This window comes from Crinia signifera, chromosome 6 (assembly GCF_055691185.1).
Source record: "Crinia signifera chromosome 6, ASM5569118v1, whole genome shotgun sequence".
Lineage (NCBI taxonomy): Eukaryota > Metazoa > Chordata > Amphibia > Anura > Myobatrachidae > Crinia > Crinia signifera.
Window position 1 is genome coordinate 124,211,418 of NC_139222.1, and position 16,705 is coordinate 124,228,122.

A 16,705-nucleotide genomic window follows, 5' to 3' on the forward strand; every position below is an offset into this window, starting at 1 on the left:
GGCTGATTAAGCTTAATTCAGCCGCCCGCATTACTGATTAATCAGCCTCCCGCCCGCCGAGCAATGTTCCTACCTAATCAGCCGCCCACCCACATGGATGGCTGCTGCCGCGGTGTAGATGTTGACGGTAGGGAGGGAGGGAGACTGGTCGCGTGATTTAGGTGCATGGGCGGGAGAATCCTACAACAGCAGCAGCCATCACGCTGTGCTACCACAACTAAAACAGTGTGTTAAAGGTAAATGCTGCTCCTCTCACCCTCCCTTCCTCAGTGACTGACAGATCCAGGGGTTGTCATTTACCCCTGGATTCACACCCAAACAGGTTTATGTGACTATCTCTGATTATCATAATCAGAGATAATCACATAAACCTGTTTGGGGGTGACACTGCCACTTTCTCCACTTTTTATGAGTAAATGACAACCCCTGGATTAATGCTGTGCATTAATTAGCCAGCCCTGGTGTCTCTGGCCACATATATATGCCCCTGCCCCTGCGTATAATGCCCACATGTATATGCCCCTGCGTATAATGCCCACATGTATATGCCCCTGCGTATAATGCCCACATGTATATGCCCCTGCGTATAATGCCCACATGTATATGCCCGTGCGTATAATGCCCACATGTATATGCCCCTGCGTATAATGCCCACATGTATATGCCCGTGCGTATAATGCCCAAAATGTATATGCCCGTGCGTATAATGCCCACATGTATATGCCCGTGCGTATAATGCCCACATGTATATGCCCGTGCGTATAATGCCCACATGTATATGCCCGTGCGTATAATGCCCACATGTATATGCCCGTGCGTATAATGCCCACATGTATATGCCCGTGCGTATAATGCCCACATGTATATGCCCGTGCGTATAATGCCCACATGTATATGCCCGTGCGTATAATGCCCACATGTATATGCCCGTGCGTATAATGCCCACATGTATATGCCCGTGCGTATAATGCCCACATGTATATGCCCGTGCGTATAATGCCCACATGTATATGCCCGTGCGTATAATGCCCACATGTATATGCCCGTGCGTATAATGCCCACATGTATATGCCCGTGCGTATAATGCCCACATGTATATGCCCGTGCGTATAATGCCCACATGTATATGCCCGTGCGTATAATGCCCACATGTATATGCCCGTGCGTATAATGCCCACATGTATATGCCCGTGCGTATAATGCCCACATGTATATGCCCGTGCGTATAATGCCCACATGTATATGCCCGTGCGTATAATGCCCACATGTATATGCCCGTGCGTATAATGCCCACATGTATATGCCCGTGCGTATAATGCCCACATGTATATGCCCGTGCGTATAATGCCCACATGTATATGCCCGTGCGTATAATGCCCACATGTATATGCCCGTGCGTATAATGCCCACATGTATATGCCCGTGCGTATAATGCCCACATGTATATGCCCGTGCGTATAATGCCCACATGTATATGCCCGTGCGTATAATGCCCACATGTATATGCCCGTGCGTATAATGCCCACATGTATATGCCCGTGCGTATAATGCCCACATGTATATGCCCGTGTGTATAATGCCCACATGCCCCTGCCCGTGTGTATAATGCCCACATGTATATGCCCCTGCCCGTGTGTATAATGCCCACATGTATATGCCCCTGCCCGTGTGTATAATGCCCACATGTATATGCCCCTGCCCGTGTGTATAATGCCCACATGTATATGCCCCTGCCCGTGTGTATAATGCCCACATGTATATGCCCCTGCCCGTGTGTATAATGCCCACATGTATATGCCCCTGCCCGTGTGTATAATGCCCACATGTATATGCCCCTGCCCGTGTGTATAATGCCCACATGTATATGCCCCTGCCCGTGTGTATAATGCCCACATGTATATGCCCCTGCCCGTGTGTATAATGCCCACATGTATATGCCGCTGCCCGTGTGTATAATGCCCACGTGTATATGCCGCTGCCCGTGTGTATAATGCCCACGTGTATATGCCGCTGCCCGTGTGTATAATGCCCACGTGTATATGCCGCTGCCAGTGTGTATAATGTCACTGCCAGTGTGTATAATGCCCACGTGTATTTTTAAGTTCATCATTTTTATATGGCCCCCAAAGGGTTTTCAAATTTTCCAAATGGCCCTCGGTAGAAATAAAGGTTCCCCACCCCTGCTCTAGGACATAAGAGTGCCCCCAAACAGAGTTTTCTTTTTTCCCTCTGTTCTCCCTTGAACTCAAGTCACATATGACCTTTTCAAAACTCGGGGTGCACCACTGACTGTCACAAGTAAACCCAGGGATATATACCAAGGGGTGATTTGGTGACCAATTGGAGATTATTAACTCCAACAGTCAGTAGTCCTAAAGGATTTTGATCAATAAAGACCATAAGAATTACAAAACAATTTCAAACATAGTACATAACAAAATGGTGCTATCTCCACTCCACAATTCCCCCTCCCTCTCTGTATATGTGAATATAGATTGTAAGCTCCACCGAGGCAGTGACTGATATGGATGTTCAAATATTCTCTGTAAAGAGCTGCAGAATATGTGTGCACTATGTAAGAAACAGTTAGTAAATAAATCATGGAAATGCAGGCCTCCAGCATCATAAAGTTCCTTCTCCCGGCCAGTGTGACTGCATAGCCACGTCCTACACATGACCCCTCTCCTATATATTACCTCCCTACCGTGTTTCCCCGATAATTAGACCTACCCCGATAATAAGCCCTACCCCAGATTTTGGACGCTGGTCCAAAATAAGCCCTCCCCCGAAATTAAGCCCTATCAATTTCCCCATGTAATTTTATGTACCGGTATTTGATAAGTGTAGCCCCCGCTCACCCCCGCTGACCTCCTCTCGCTCACCTGCAACACCGCAGCTCCCGTTCCCAGGGATGCATTGCGGTAGGCGTGGCGTGACGTCACGCCGCGCACATCACGCGGCTGCTGCTCACCACACAGCGCCGGCACAATACCGTTACAGTACGGTAATAATGCATTTAGAGAGATCCCCTTACACAACAGGTACGGTACGTACGTTACATTATGGATGACTGGGATGGCATTTTTTTAAAGGCGCAGTGGGGCATTTTTTTAAAGGCGCAGTGGGGCATGTAACATGTAAAATAAGCCCTCCCCCGAAAATAAGACCTATGGTCTTTTTTGAGGGAAAAAAAAAATCAAGACAGTGTCTTATTATCGGGGAAACACGGTATATTCCCTGTGTTACCGCTACCTGGTACGGGAAAAATCTCAGTTCGGACTAATACTGACCCATAATATCAGTGCATCCACGGTCAATAAAGTTGTGTGAATATTTATGGTGGCAGGGAGGGGCAACTTAGTGATTGGCCTGTCAGTGCTCAGAAACGCTGCAGTCTTATTTGGGGCAGGTTGCATGCTGGGGATTGTAGTTCACAACAGCTCTTACTATAGTTTAATTAATAATAAGCAGTATTTGTAAGCACGAAGATGGAGCACACACACTGCTACAAAATGGAGCACTCGTTTTAGCCAGTACAGAAAATGAAAAACGGTACAGTACCAAATAAAATGGTACAGTTGGAGGGTGTGTGTTATGTGTAAGGAGGGTGTGTGTTATGTGTAAGGACGACGATCATCAATGGCAAAGAGCCCAAATGGTAAAGGAATGCATCACACAGCACCGACTGGCCTACCCATCTATAACTAGCTAATGTGACTAATCAGAACAGACACATGGAATATTAAATAGTACAGAATGAAGAGAGAATGGGTGAAACTCCTGCTGTGCAGAGTACTGCACTCACTCGCCTGTAAAAGTTTTCGGATCCCCCTATGGCCACCAGGCAGTACGTATTTGTCAGTTTCGCGAAGCAACCGATCTCATTGTTGTTTTCAAAAGACGCCCGGACGGCCATGATTGCTGAACTCCTTAGATCCTCTACCTAGGGAGACACGAGACACATTAGCCTACTGAAGGCCGCTATCAATCAATGTGTTATCTGCAGCGGGTGATCCACCACAACTATACATACCTACCGTGCTCTACTGACTGTCTTACTGGACACTCGGCCGCCGCTCACTCCAAACACGTGGCCAGCGAGGGGTTTTGCTGTACTTCCGGGTGGCGCCTCGTGTCAGAGAAGTAACCAATCATACAGAGGATGCGTAAAGCTGATGCAGACATATTTCTTGTGGGTTACTGGCGTGTGTATTACTGGCAATAACTATTTAGCCAGATACGACTCTATGCAGTGATTCCCAATGTCGTTCCCCAATGTACTCAATTAAATAAAGGGCCTAATTCAATAAGAGTTGTAGTTTTACGAATAAACAAGCATGTAGTTTTGCAGTTGTATTGCTATTAGGAGAATGCTTTGCAAAGCCAGTCACGGGTCTGCCACTAGTGCTGCTTTCACATTACAAACCTGCTTTCAACCCGTTTTTGTAAACGTTTCTAAAAACGGGTCTAAAGCCAGTTAAACCCCTTTCACATTGCATAATGTAACTGGTATATTACCATATCAATACCGTTTTTGTAATATTCCCATTCAACCCATTTCACCCCTAGAAAACAGTGGATGTCATTTTAAATGGACATTTATGGGACACAGGCTCACATGTGAGGTTTTTACAGCATAAAAAGAAGGGGGTGGGTAAAAATAAAAATAAAGTAAGGTAAAATAAATAAGTATAAATAAATAAATAAGGTAAAAAATAAAGTCTCCTCTCTGCACAGAGGATACTGTCAATGGGTTGACCATAAGATGGTCAATAGTCATTAGGTCGACACTATTGGGTCGACATGCTAGAAGGTCGACAGGTGTCTAGGTCAACATGGCAGAAGGTCGTCATGAGTCTAGGTCGACAGGGGACAAGGTCGACAGCTATCTAGGTTGACACATGCGTTAGGTCGACATGGGTTAGGTCTACATGGGGTTTTTCACTGTTTTTTGAGCTGACATGTGCCGAAAGGGCATGGTGGGAGAATAAAAAACACTGTGCTCAAAGCATGGCGAGCGCAGCGAGCCATTTGAGGGGACGTGGTGCACTTAAAACATTGTCCATGTCGACTGTGTCGACATCCGGGTAAAAAAAAAAAAAACAGCGAAAAACCCCATGTCGACCATACCCACGTCGACCTAGACACCTGTCGAGCTTGTCCCCTGTCGACCTAGACTCATGTCGACCTTCTGCCATGTTGACCTAGACACCTGTCGACCTTCCGAAAGGGGGCGTGGCCTATACTCACGTCGCTACCGCGAGGCCACGCCCTGTTTCTCGCCGCGGTGGGGGCATGCCTAGCAGCTCTGTGAGCTGCTGGTCAGCCCCTCTGCCTGCAAGAATAGACGCTGTGCGCATGTGCACAGCATCTATTCACGGACTGCCCCCCCCCCCCCCCCCCCCGCCGCGGGACACTGCCGGTGGCGGGAGGGATGCTGGAATGTCCCAAAATATCGGGACGTTCCCGCGATAAGCGGGACAGTTGGGAGGTATGTATTGCTCAGCAATATGTTGCTGAGCAATATATTGCTCAGTTTCTCCTTTTCATCAGCGACAGAGGGATGATGAAAGGGAACCTCTGCCGGCAGTGCTGCAGAGGTAATCAGCTAGTCGCAGGAGCAAGCTCCTGAGACCAGCGATTAGAACGGGACTGAAAATGGGAGCGCGCATCCGGCAATTTATCGCCGGAGCACACTCCCATCACTGGCAATATGGTTGCCAGCGACCATATTTCCAGCGATATCAGCCCCTATCGCCCGGTATATTGCCAATTTTAAATGGCATTTAAACATTTCTAGCTGTAATGTGAAAGGGCCAGAGAGAATTTACCATTTTTAAAATACCTGTAATTCAAAACGGGTTAAAAGCAGTGTCCTACATGTTTCAGAGCCAATCCATTTATAGTGTGAAGAATGGCTCTGAAAAGGTATTTACAAGTCATGAGCAGGTCACAGGGGGTGATAGGCTATCTCCCTTGTGATCTCACCAGGCACAGGCAGGAAGTAAAGAGCAGAGAGAAGACTTTTTAACCCAATGCATACTGTGCAGGTGTTGGGATCATTTGGTCAACAGTCCTTAGGTGGACACTGTTGGGTCGACATGCTGGAAGGTCAACAGGTGTCTAGGTCAACATGGCAGAAGGTCGACATGAGTCTAGGTCAACAGGGGACAAGGTCGACAGGTGTCTAGGTCGACGTGGGGTTTTTCACATTTTTTTTTTACCCGAATGTGAACACAGTCGACATGGACACTGTTATAAGTGCACCGCGTCCCCTCAAATGGCTCGCTGCGCTCGCCATGCTTTGGGCACAGTGTTTTTTATTCTCCCACCATGCCCTGGTGGATGGTAGCGCATGAAATACCATCGGTCGGCACATATCAGCTCAAAAAAACAGTGAAAAACCCCATGTAGACCTAACGCATGTGTCAACCTAGACAGCTGTTGAACTTGTCCCCTGTCGACCTAGACTCATGACCACCTTCTGCCATTTTGACCTAGACTCATGACGACCTTCCAGCATGTCAACCCAATAGTGTCGACCTAATCACTGTCGACCATCTTATGGTCGACCCATCGACCCTATCTGTGCAGAGAGGAGACTTTATTTTTACCTTATTTATTTATTTATACTTATATATTTTACCTTACTTTATTTTTATTTTTACCCACCCCCTTCTTTTTATGATGTAAAAACCTCACATGTGAGCTTGTGTCCCAGAAATGTCCATTTAAAATGACATCCACTGTTTTCTAGGGGTGAAATGGGTTGAATGTGAATGGTACAAAAACAGTATTGATATGGTAATATACCAGTTACATCATGCAATGTGAAAGGGGTTTAACTGGCTTTAGACCCGTTTTTAGAAACGTTTACAAAAACGGGTTGAAAGCAGGTTTGTAATGTGAAAGCAGCATACAGATGGCACCGGGCTTGTCTTTGCTGGGGATGGCGGAGGACTCGCCACCCGCCATCCCCCGCCCCGCGCCATCTGTATGTCGGAAGGGGACGCGCGTGCACGAGGTGCACGCGCGTCCCGTTCCGACGGTGCTTTTCCCCGGGTCCCCGCCGGCTTCCCCGGGTCCCCGCCGGTCCACACCGCCCCCCCGCAGCCCCCCGCAGCCCTGCCCGTCTCCCTGAAGCTGGAGACGGGCAGGACTGCACCCGCCGCGCCGACTCGCCGCCCGGCTATTGAGACGCTCGTGCGTGGGAAACGCACGAGCGTCTCATTCAGCCAGAGCGCCAGATTGCTGGCGGATCGCCAGGGACACGGTCCTGGCGCTCCGCCAGCAATAATAAGGCCGGCGCTATCTGTAATTAAGACCGGCGTTCAGAGGGATGGCACTATACAATGTATAGGAATGGTAGTGTCTTCAGGCATGTCCAAACTATGGCCCTCCAGCTGTTGTGAAACTACACATCCCAGCATGCCTTGCCATAGTTCTAACATTCTCTATTAGCAAAACTGTGGCAAGGCATGATGGGACTTGTAGTTTGACAACAGCTGGAGGGCCATAGTTTGGACATGCATGGTCTAGATCCTCGGAATAGGCAGCTGCTATTTAATTCTTCTTTCTCTCTTTACTGAGAGCACCACCAGAACGCTGTACTTAAAGCCTAATTCAGCAGTCATCGTAGATGGTGACGCAGTGGAGTCGACATGGCGTTGTGGGAGTCATACTTGCGTACCTGACCCTGTCCATGCGGGAAAAAATGCTCTGCTTCTGGACTTCCCTGGTAATGTATGATTGCCATCACCTGTGCTGAAATACCTTTACCTAGCTCCCCACAGGTGATGGCAATCATACATTACCAGGGAAGTCCAGAAACAGAGTATTTTCTCCCGCATGGAGAGGGTCAGGTAGGCAAGTGAGGTGGGAGTGTCAACACAGCATACCTCCCAACATGACCCTCTCCAGGAGGGACACAATGCTCTGTTCCTGGACTTTCTACTTAATGTATGATTACCATCACCTGTGGTTAAACACCTTTCTTGTCAATTAACCAGTCCCACACAGGTGAAGGCAAACCATAAATTAAGAGGGAAGTCCAGGAACAGAGTATTGTGTCCCTCCTGGGGAGGGTCATGTTGGGAGGTATGCTGTGTTTACACTCCCACAATGCCATGTCGACTCCACTGCGTCACCATCTACGATGGGTACTGAATTAGGTCTTAAGTACAGCGTTTTGGTGGTGCTCTCAGTAAAGAGAGGAAGAATTAATTGGTTGGGCGCACTCTTGAAAAATTAAAAAAAAGGGTACTCCCTCATCTTTGCAGCCACCGCTTATGCTACGGAACTTACGTAGTCTCTACGGCAAACCGCAAGGGTTATTTTGGGAGTCCATGCCACCATCTATTACGTTTAGGAAAGTTGAAGGAAAGCGGAGCGAGCCTAAAGGGTGGCGAGCGAAGCGCGTCCGTGAGGGTACTATTGCAATTCACGTAGTTCCAAATGTAACTGGCGTAGCGTTGGCTGCAAAGGAAATACATATAGCCTAATTTCGCTGAAGTTGTGGGAGGAAGAGCAGACAGATTTTCCACACCCTGTCCACAAACCTAGTGAATTGGGCAAGATGGAGAATTAATCACTGACATTTGCGTGTCTGTGGGGAGGAAGGGGGGGGGGGGGGCTAGAATTACGTGATTTGCATTTTTTTCCAGAGATAGGGACAGGCTTGATCATTTCAAAGCCATGTTCCCACCCCTGATGTTCCCTGCAGAGACTCCGGGCTTTTCCTGGAGAGGAGAATTGAAAAGTAGGTAAGTATGACATATGGATGAGCGGCGGCAAGTCTTTGGCTTTTGCCCCTAGCATCACCGCTATTACCGCTAGCTCCGCCTCTGACCCAGCACCCCTCTCCCAGCTCAGCACCCATCACACAGACCATAGCAGCCAGGACACCCATCCATCTTTCACTTATGGCAATCCCTATTTTGGTGTCCTGTTCCAGAAAGAAAATTGACTGCCATACCCCTATATTTTAAATAAGAATGCACCTTCAGCATGCACCCCAAAGGGGCATGTTCTTGCTGGCCATACAATAATACCCCCAATTCAAATTACACCACACATTATTGCAGCCCCATTCACATAATATCACACATTAATCTCCCAGTGTCCCTTATCAGTGGTGTCGAGAGGGGGGGGGGGGGGGGGGGGGGGAGCAGGTACTGGGTCTGCTGTCGGGGCCTGGGTCCTGCTCCCCCCTCTACCATTGCCAGGTAGTGGGGAGAGAGATTACAGGCTGCTCTCACCCCAGCTCACCATGCGCTGCTCGGTGCTGTTTGCTGAGCTAGGGAGAGAGATAGCTGCAGCAGCAGCAGCCTGTCCTCTCTATCTCTCTTGTTTATTTTTTTCACAGGGGTGTGGCAATGCCTTCACGCCCCTTCTATATCACACGGTAGTGTCCAAGGGCGGATTGGGAATTATATCCAGCCCGGGAGATACATTTAAGCAGCCCGGGGCAGGGGCAAAGGATTTTCAGAAGGGGGTTTCCAGAGGGGCGGAGCAAAGCACAGAGATGGACACTTAGGTGACCCAGTATATGCCGGGTCAGTTAAATTATTATAGATAGACCAAATGTATATAAATAATAATAATAATAGTATATATATATATATATATATATACATGCATATACATACATATATATATATACATACAGGGGCGTCAACAGCAGTGTAGACCCCTGGGCATAACAATGTATTGGGGGCCCCTACCGATCCTCCAGCGGTAGGGGTGGGAGAAGCTTTGATGTCCCGCAGGTGGTAGGGGGTATTATATCAACCGCTCAGCATGTAGGGCCTGGATCAATAATTTCCACTAATTACCCCTTTACTGCACAGATGGTGGGAGATGAGGTGGGAGAAGGGGGCATTTGGCTGAATGAAGGGGCCCTTATACATAACTTCCAGGGTGGTAGAGGATGCTTAATAGGCAGAGGAGGGGTGAATAGTGTTGTGGGCTTATTATTCATAATTTTCTGGTGGGAGGACAGCTTGCTATACTGCAGATATCTCCAGTTCCCGGAAATAGATTTCTTAGATTTTAATGGAATTAGAAACTAGAGAATCCCACCTACCAAATGGTACTGGGGAGTAGGGGATCAGATTTCAGGAGGCAGAGCAATCCGCCAACGAGAATATAAAACTACATACCAGGTGTGTGGAGCTGGAGCAGTAACCAGCTGCTGGAAGGCTGATCTCTCTGGTTCTGGGAACAGTAGAGACAAGCTACTAGTGTCTATCAAAGGGGGAGAGTCCCGGCTTTTGGAATATACCCTCTGAAAAACTCTAAGTCAGACAGAACCTGAAATATCTGACTGGGAATAGCAATTAACAGGCTTGGGTGGGGACCACTGCTTTGAAGTCAGATATCTCCGGTTCCCAAGGGCCGATTTTTTTAATTCTTGTACCCATGGAAAGAGGGGACCCTCAGATTTCAGGCTAGGGCCCTTAGACTCCTGGGGGATTTCTGGGTACTCAGAAACCCCCCCTGCGTGCGCTACTGCGGGGGGTGGGGTGGAGGAGGTAGTGCTGGTGGAGGGGGGGGGGGTTTGTTGGGGGTATGTCTTGTAGCTGCCCGGGGGGGGGTTTAACGCCACTTACAGAGGGGTCCAGATGAAACAATGGGTCAGATGTATTAAGCCTTAACAAGAGATAAATTCAAGGGTGATAAGGAGAGATAAATGTCCAGCCAATCAGCTCCTTACTGACTTTTTTCAAACACAGCCTGTAACATGGCAGTTGGCAGGTGATTGGCTGGACGATTATCTCTCCTTATCACACTTGCATTTATCTCTTGTTAAGGCTTAATACATCTGCCCCCTTGTGCTCACGCGGCCAGCCAGCATTGAATATGTCATAGCTGGCCGCGGCCATATATAGTTTGGGCAGGAGTCGGCCAAGCAAGGGGGAACAGCGGCGGCCCAGCCAGGGTGGGAAGGGGGAACAGCGGGGGGGAGCGGTCAGGACTGGACCGGTCCACCGGGAAATGGCCCGGTTTCCCGGTGGCCCAATCCGCCCCTGGTAGTGTCCGTTACTCAGATTACACCACACCGTATTACTTCTACCTGTGCAAAGGCCTTAGCGAGTGTGATACAGGGAGTTAGAAAATGTGCATATTCACGCATGCGCAGACCCCCACCCCCCTTCCCCACCACCATCAAAAACAGGGCCAAACTTGGACCCATACGAATGTGTCTGAATCAACCCCAGAGAGAAATCGAGCCCCGTGCAAGTATGCGAATGGCTTGCGAAAGTCAGCATCTAGCGTCAAATACATTCACAACTCACTCACCATTAAATGATTTTCCCAGTGTGTGCAATCTGTGTGTAACCTACGACCTACTCTTGCTGTGTGAATCAGGCTGACAAGGGCCGGAGCTGATGTCACAGACTATACCTGAAACCGCTTGGGCACGCCTGCGTTTTTTCTGGCATTCACAGAAATGGACAGTTACCACCCAAAAATGGTGACTTCCTGTCAATCAAACTGCATCCGGGTTGCAAAAAAAAAAAACATTGTGCAAAATACGGACTTCTATGGACTAGATCAGCTGCTGCCCATAGACGCAAGCTAGACAGGGAGTGGCTTCATAGAGGAAGCCAGTTCTCTGCTTATTGCAGTCCCAGAGGGAGCAAACACCTCCCAGTGTGACTGCCTTTAATGTCTGTGACTGACAGGCAGAAGCGTAGCATAGAGTCATGACACTCGGAGCAAGGTCATGTCACGTAGCACGCCCTCCTTCCTCTCTGCATATATGCACCAACATAAAAAAAATAGTCCCTAGCAGGGAAAAAAACATAGACCACTACAAGGATGAAGAACACACTATAGCCCTCACAGGGGAGAAAAACACACACACACACACAATGTCCCCCCACATGAAAAAGCACACACTTTGGCATACATAAAAATGATATGCTCAATTTAGACAAAGAGGAGGCAACAAAGGCAAGGAGCTCCTGCACTCAGTTCCCCAGAACCGGACGTTGCCATAACGGAGTGGAGATCTCCCCGCCAGCGGCACCAGCTGTGGTACAGGGAAGCCCATCCTCCCCTTGCAAGTACCATATTGTGACTCTCTTTCCCCACACCCCATTCCCTTCAGCTCTACCCCTTCTCACATACTGTATATTTGTGGCAACTACTGTACAACTAATAAGCCACCTTGGCTTTGGCATTCAGTCTGCTTATATTAGAACTACTCCTGGCTGAATATAATTATCTTAGTGTATGGTGTTATATATCTGCTTTAAATACTGGAAGTCTATTTTTCTCACAACTCCGCTACTTTTTTGTGTTAGACCTCCGCCTCTGATGCTGTGCTAATTGTGGAGTGTTGCTTCCGAGCTTCTATCTGCTGGCAAGGTCCTCCTATACTGTATTTTTTTTATTATCCCTCTTCTCATTATGAGTAAATCACAGCCTGAAGGCAAAACATGTGCACAAGCTGAAGATACTTATCATTTCAACAAACAAAATAAATCCAATATCACCACTTCCCAGCCAACCTCCCCTCACCACTCTCCTGACTCCGATATGGACCAAGAGGACGCCCCAGCCACAAAGAATATGTTATTCGAACCGCAGATGAAGGCAAGCAACTGAACTTAGGCCCCACCCCCAATGTTTCTCCCTCCAATATGGGGCATGACCCCTTTGTCTCCTGAGTTCGCATATAATAGTACAATATTGAACTGTAGCGGTACTCACTTAGCATATGCTGGGTGAAATGTAATAGGATGAGAGATTCAGAAAGTGGGATATTTGGTAAGAAATCTCCAGTTTTTTTAAAGTGGCAATCATCAAGCTGTAACATTAAACTGGTTTTGCAGTATAAATGATTGCTGCTTTAAAAAACTGGAGAGATTTCTTACCAAATCTCTCACTTTCTGAATCTCTCATCCTGTTACATTTCCCCCGCTATCTGTACTGTTAGATTTTGGGGACAATACACCCCTATGTAGCTAGGTCCCCCATGACACTATTTATTTTTCCTTTTCTCTACCCCTATTTGCCTCCTATCTATAGTTATATGCTTAACTTTGCTATATAATGTTGTGTCTAACCCATTTTTTGGGTGCTTTACTAGTGTGGTCGTTCTCCCTCCTTTGGGAGTTCTCAGCCACATTTTCTACTAGTTTGTTTCTTTATTTCATTAATTTTGTTATTATATTTCCCATTTTTGAAGTATGCCTCTTTCTGTTTTGACGCTGAACGTTCAGGGTCTTATTACGCCACAGAAGTGGTCTATGTGGTTTTCTTATGTCCACTCTCACTCTGCTGACAATGTTTTACTGCAGGAGACCCATTTCAAACAGAAAGGCCACCCTCGGTTGGAAACCTGATGGTTCCCAGCATATTATTACTCAAACCACAAATACAAACGCTGCGGATTGGCAATATTGATATTGTTAACTCAGTACTTTTTACGCTACAGAGAGTCTATAGAAGGCAGTTACCTTATTTTGAAATGAAAGCTCGGAGGGATGAATATAACTTTAGCAACAGTTTATGCCCCAAACTCCGGTCAATCAGCTTTTTTTCATAACTTTTTTTAGAACTATAAATTCCAACATGATGAAATCCGTTAGGAAGGTGGTGTACAAGCCCTCCGTTGCGGACCCCTGGGGTTCCTGATTGCCTCCTGTGCGCTAAGGCTTCACCAATAACAGCCATGTCCAAAGGGGTAGATTAATTCCACCCCAACACCACCTGGTCTTATGGTTTACAAGGCTGCTACAGGAGGCAAGGTACCGCAAGAGTAACTGGCTGAAGTACATGTACCTTCAATACCCAGAATTAAATGCAACAATGCAACTGATGGTACCGTTAAATAAAAATATATGTAAAAATACATAAGATGGTTTGTGTTAATAATCAACAATAAATGCAACAATGCAAAAGATGACACAAGAAAAGTAACTAACGCAACTACTCCTGACTTATCTGAGGGATGGTAATAAAGCAGACCAGTTCAGGAGAAGGCAGAAAGGCAGGCTGACAAGCAGGAATCTGGAACCAGGAACACGCTGCAGAGGCACAACACAAGGCAGGCATACAGGACGCCATAACCGGTGCCATAGTGAGGGAGAAAGTGCCTTTTATTCAAGTCACCCCGCCTACAGGCGTGGGTGCCATCAGACGCCTGTTACTGTTGCCTAACAACTTCCCTGATTCTTCCCAGCCAGCTTGCCAGAAGAAGATGGCCACCGCCACCCCCAGTCCCTGAGCCTGCCGTGTGACCGCAGGGTGCAGCGCTCAGGGACACAGATAAACAGCGGCTAGGAGCCCTAACAGTAACCCCCCCTTGCGGAGGGGTCAAATGACCCCTGAGACCTGGTCTCCCAGAAAATTGTTCAAAAAAATTTCTCTTCAGGGAAGGGGCATGGAGATCTTCATCGGGTACCGATGACCTCTCTTCTGGGCCATACCTCTTCCAGTGCACAAGAAAAAATAGTCGCTTACGGACTCTCTTGGAAGAAAAAATACTGTCAACAATAAATTCCTTGCGACCCTGACGAATGACATAAGCTGGCCTACGGAGCTTTGGCTGAATGGCAGGTTTGAATAGTGAACAATGGAAGGTATTTTTGATCCTCAGAGCCTTAGGAAGTTGAAGATGAAATGCTACTGCATTGATCTTCTTGATGATCCTATATGGTCCAGTGAAACGGGGACCCAATTTCTGCGAGAATTGATGAAGCTTAATGTTCTTGGTGGACAACCACACCCAATCTCCAGTCTTAAAAGTACACCGATTCCTGTGATGGTCAGAAAAGCATCTTGCGCCATGGTCGCAGAGAGGAGAGCCCAATCATTTGAGACTTGGAAACATAACATTGTAGAAACTGCTCAAGAGTCTGATTCAGTCTGTCCATTGGATTGAGGATGGTAACCAGATGATGGACTGAGTTTAATTCCCAGAGAGGAACAGACCAATCTCCAAAAGGCAACAATGAACTGAACACCTCTATCGGAGACAATCTCCAAGGGACAGGCCATGAAAATGGAAAATATGAGAGACAAACAATGATGCCAGCTTCTGGTGTAAAACCAGTGACAGTGGGGCAGATGTATTAACCAGCGTTAAGTGCAAAAATGCACTTAACGCTGGTTAACTGGGGGGGATTACGTCTGTCCTAATGTATTACTAGCGCACCTAACGTGCGCTAGTGACAGCCCGCCGAGTTACGCTCAGCGGGGCTGTCCCTGCAATCCCCCCCAGGGATTAACGGCCGGGGTGATGTATTAACAGCCTTCAAGGTGTTAATTCACCCCGGCCGCTTCGCCAGCTCAGGGCTAGCGTTGTCCTATCCCCCACTATGGGGACAACGCTAGCCCTGCGTCTGGCTTGGGCTGCGCTGGAGATCTCGCGGTTTTAGCGAGATCTCGCGCATGCCCAGTAAGCCGGGCAGGGGGGGCGACGGCGACTGCGCATGTGCGGGGCGGCGAGGGAGCCGATAAGGAGAGCCGTTAACGCTGGGGATAACGGCTCTCCTTATCGGCTTTGGGGGGGTTAATACATCTGCCTATAACGTTTGCCCGCTTCTCCACGTTATGCTGGAGAAGCGGGACTCGTTATTCTCAAAACGTTATAGGCAGATTAGTACATCTGCCCCAGTGTAACTTGCAGTGGATTTAAATGTCAGTCAGTTTTACTCACTGGGTTGAAGGCCAATCAGAGGTGGGGGCAAATCTTATGAGTCTCACACAACTAACAAAAGGGTAGGCAAGTATACTTTATTCCTATGTTTTAGTAAACAGTATTTTAAAAGCATAGTGAAAACTTTCTTTATCTTGTAAAATTTACATTAAAGTAATCATAAAGCTGTAAAATTCAGTAAGATAAAAATTACAACACATTTACAAAAAAAGACTAATGCTGCCCATACACTTGCGAGATATAGCATGCAATCATTTGATTTCGATCACATCTGTTTGACAAATCAAATGGTTGTATGCACATTTTGTGTACCGTGCAACGTGATGCGCGTGCACGCCGGTCGAATCTCGCGTCTCATGATCTTATGTTCTGCACATAATATTTATCGAAATGTATGTGTGGCCAAATGCTGTTTTGTGCTCATTTGATTTTTCTAACTACAACTTTGATTCCTGCAGATTTTTGGTCATTTCCTGGCCACTCCTCTTCCACCCACTGTGCACATGACTTCCACCCACTGTGCACATGACTCCAGCTCCTGATGAAGACGCGAGTTAGCGTTGAAACGCGTTGAGCACCATTTCCACCGCACCCCAATCTGCTCCTTTGCACATCAGACTGAACCATATATTGCACTTTATTCCGGACCAGTCTTCTGTTTACCTCCAGGACCCTTCTCCTTTGTTCAGCAGCTTCAAGCAGTGTCATGCAAGGTATGCATATACCACAAGGACTGCCCTACAAACATATGCTCTGAATAACCTGGACACATTGGAAAATTATCCGGATTGGACACTTTATGCAGCGACGTTAGCAAGGAGACTCCCAATATCATACAGTATAACTGGTAAATATTAGACGCTGGTGCATCAATTTTGTGGAAGCCCATAATTATACAATACCCTCCCCCTTTTTCACAACATTGTGTGTTTTTTAATATTCATGTTTTTTAATATTCATGTACTGTATTATGAGAATTCTCATTAAATTGTTTAATATGATTTATTAAATGTACAAACTTTTTTTGTGTTA

The 16,705-nt window shown here is 47.2% G+C and overlaps 1 protein-coding gene across 2 annotated transcripts in view; it reads right to left on the reverse strand.

Annotated features, from left to right (window-relative positions):
* EIF6 (eukaryotic translation initiation factor 6) overlaps positions 1-4,163 on the reverse strand; it is a 50,265-nt gene extending 46,102 nt beyond the window's left edge. Inside the window, exons 1-2 of one of the 2 annotated variants that reach the window (XM_083147025.1) lie at positions 4,034-4,163; positions 3,810-3,943 (exon numbers count right to left, since the gene is read on the reverse strand). In XM_083147025.1, coding sequence (XP_083003151.1) covers positions 3,810-3,916 — 107 coding nt within the window. In that variant the 5' untranslated portion in view covers positions 3,917-3,943; positions 4,034-4,163. The remainder of the gene's footprint in view (positions 1-3,809; positions 3,944-4,033) is intronic. The other variant, XM_083147026.1, reaches the window with a different exon arrangement.
* Positions 4,164-16,705: the final 12,542 nt, after the last annotated feature.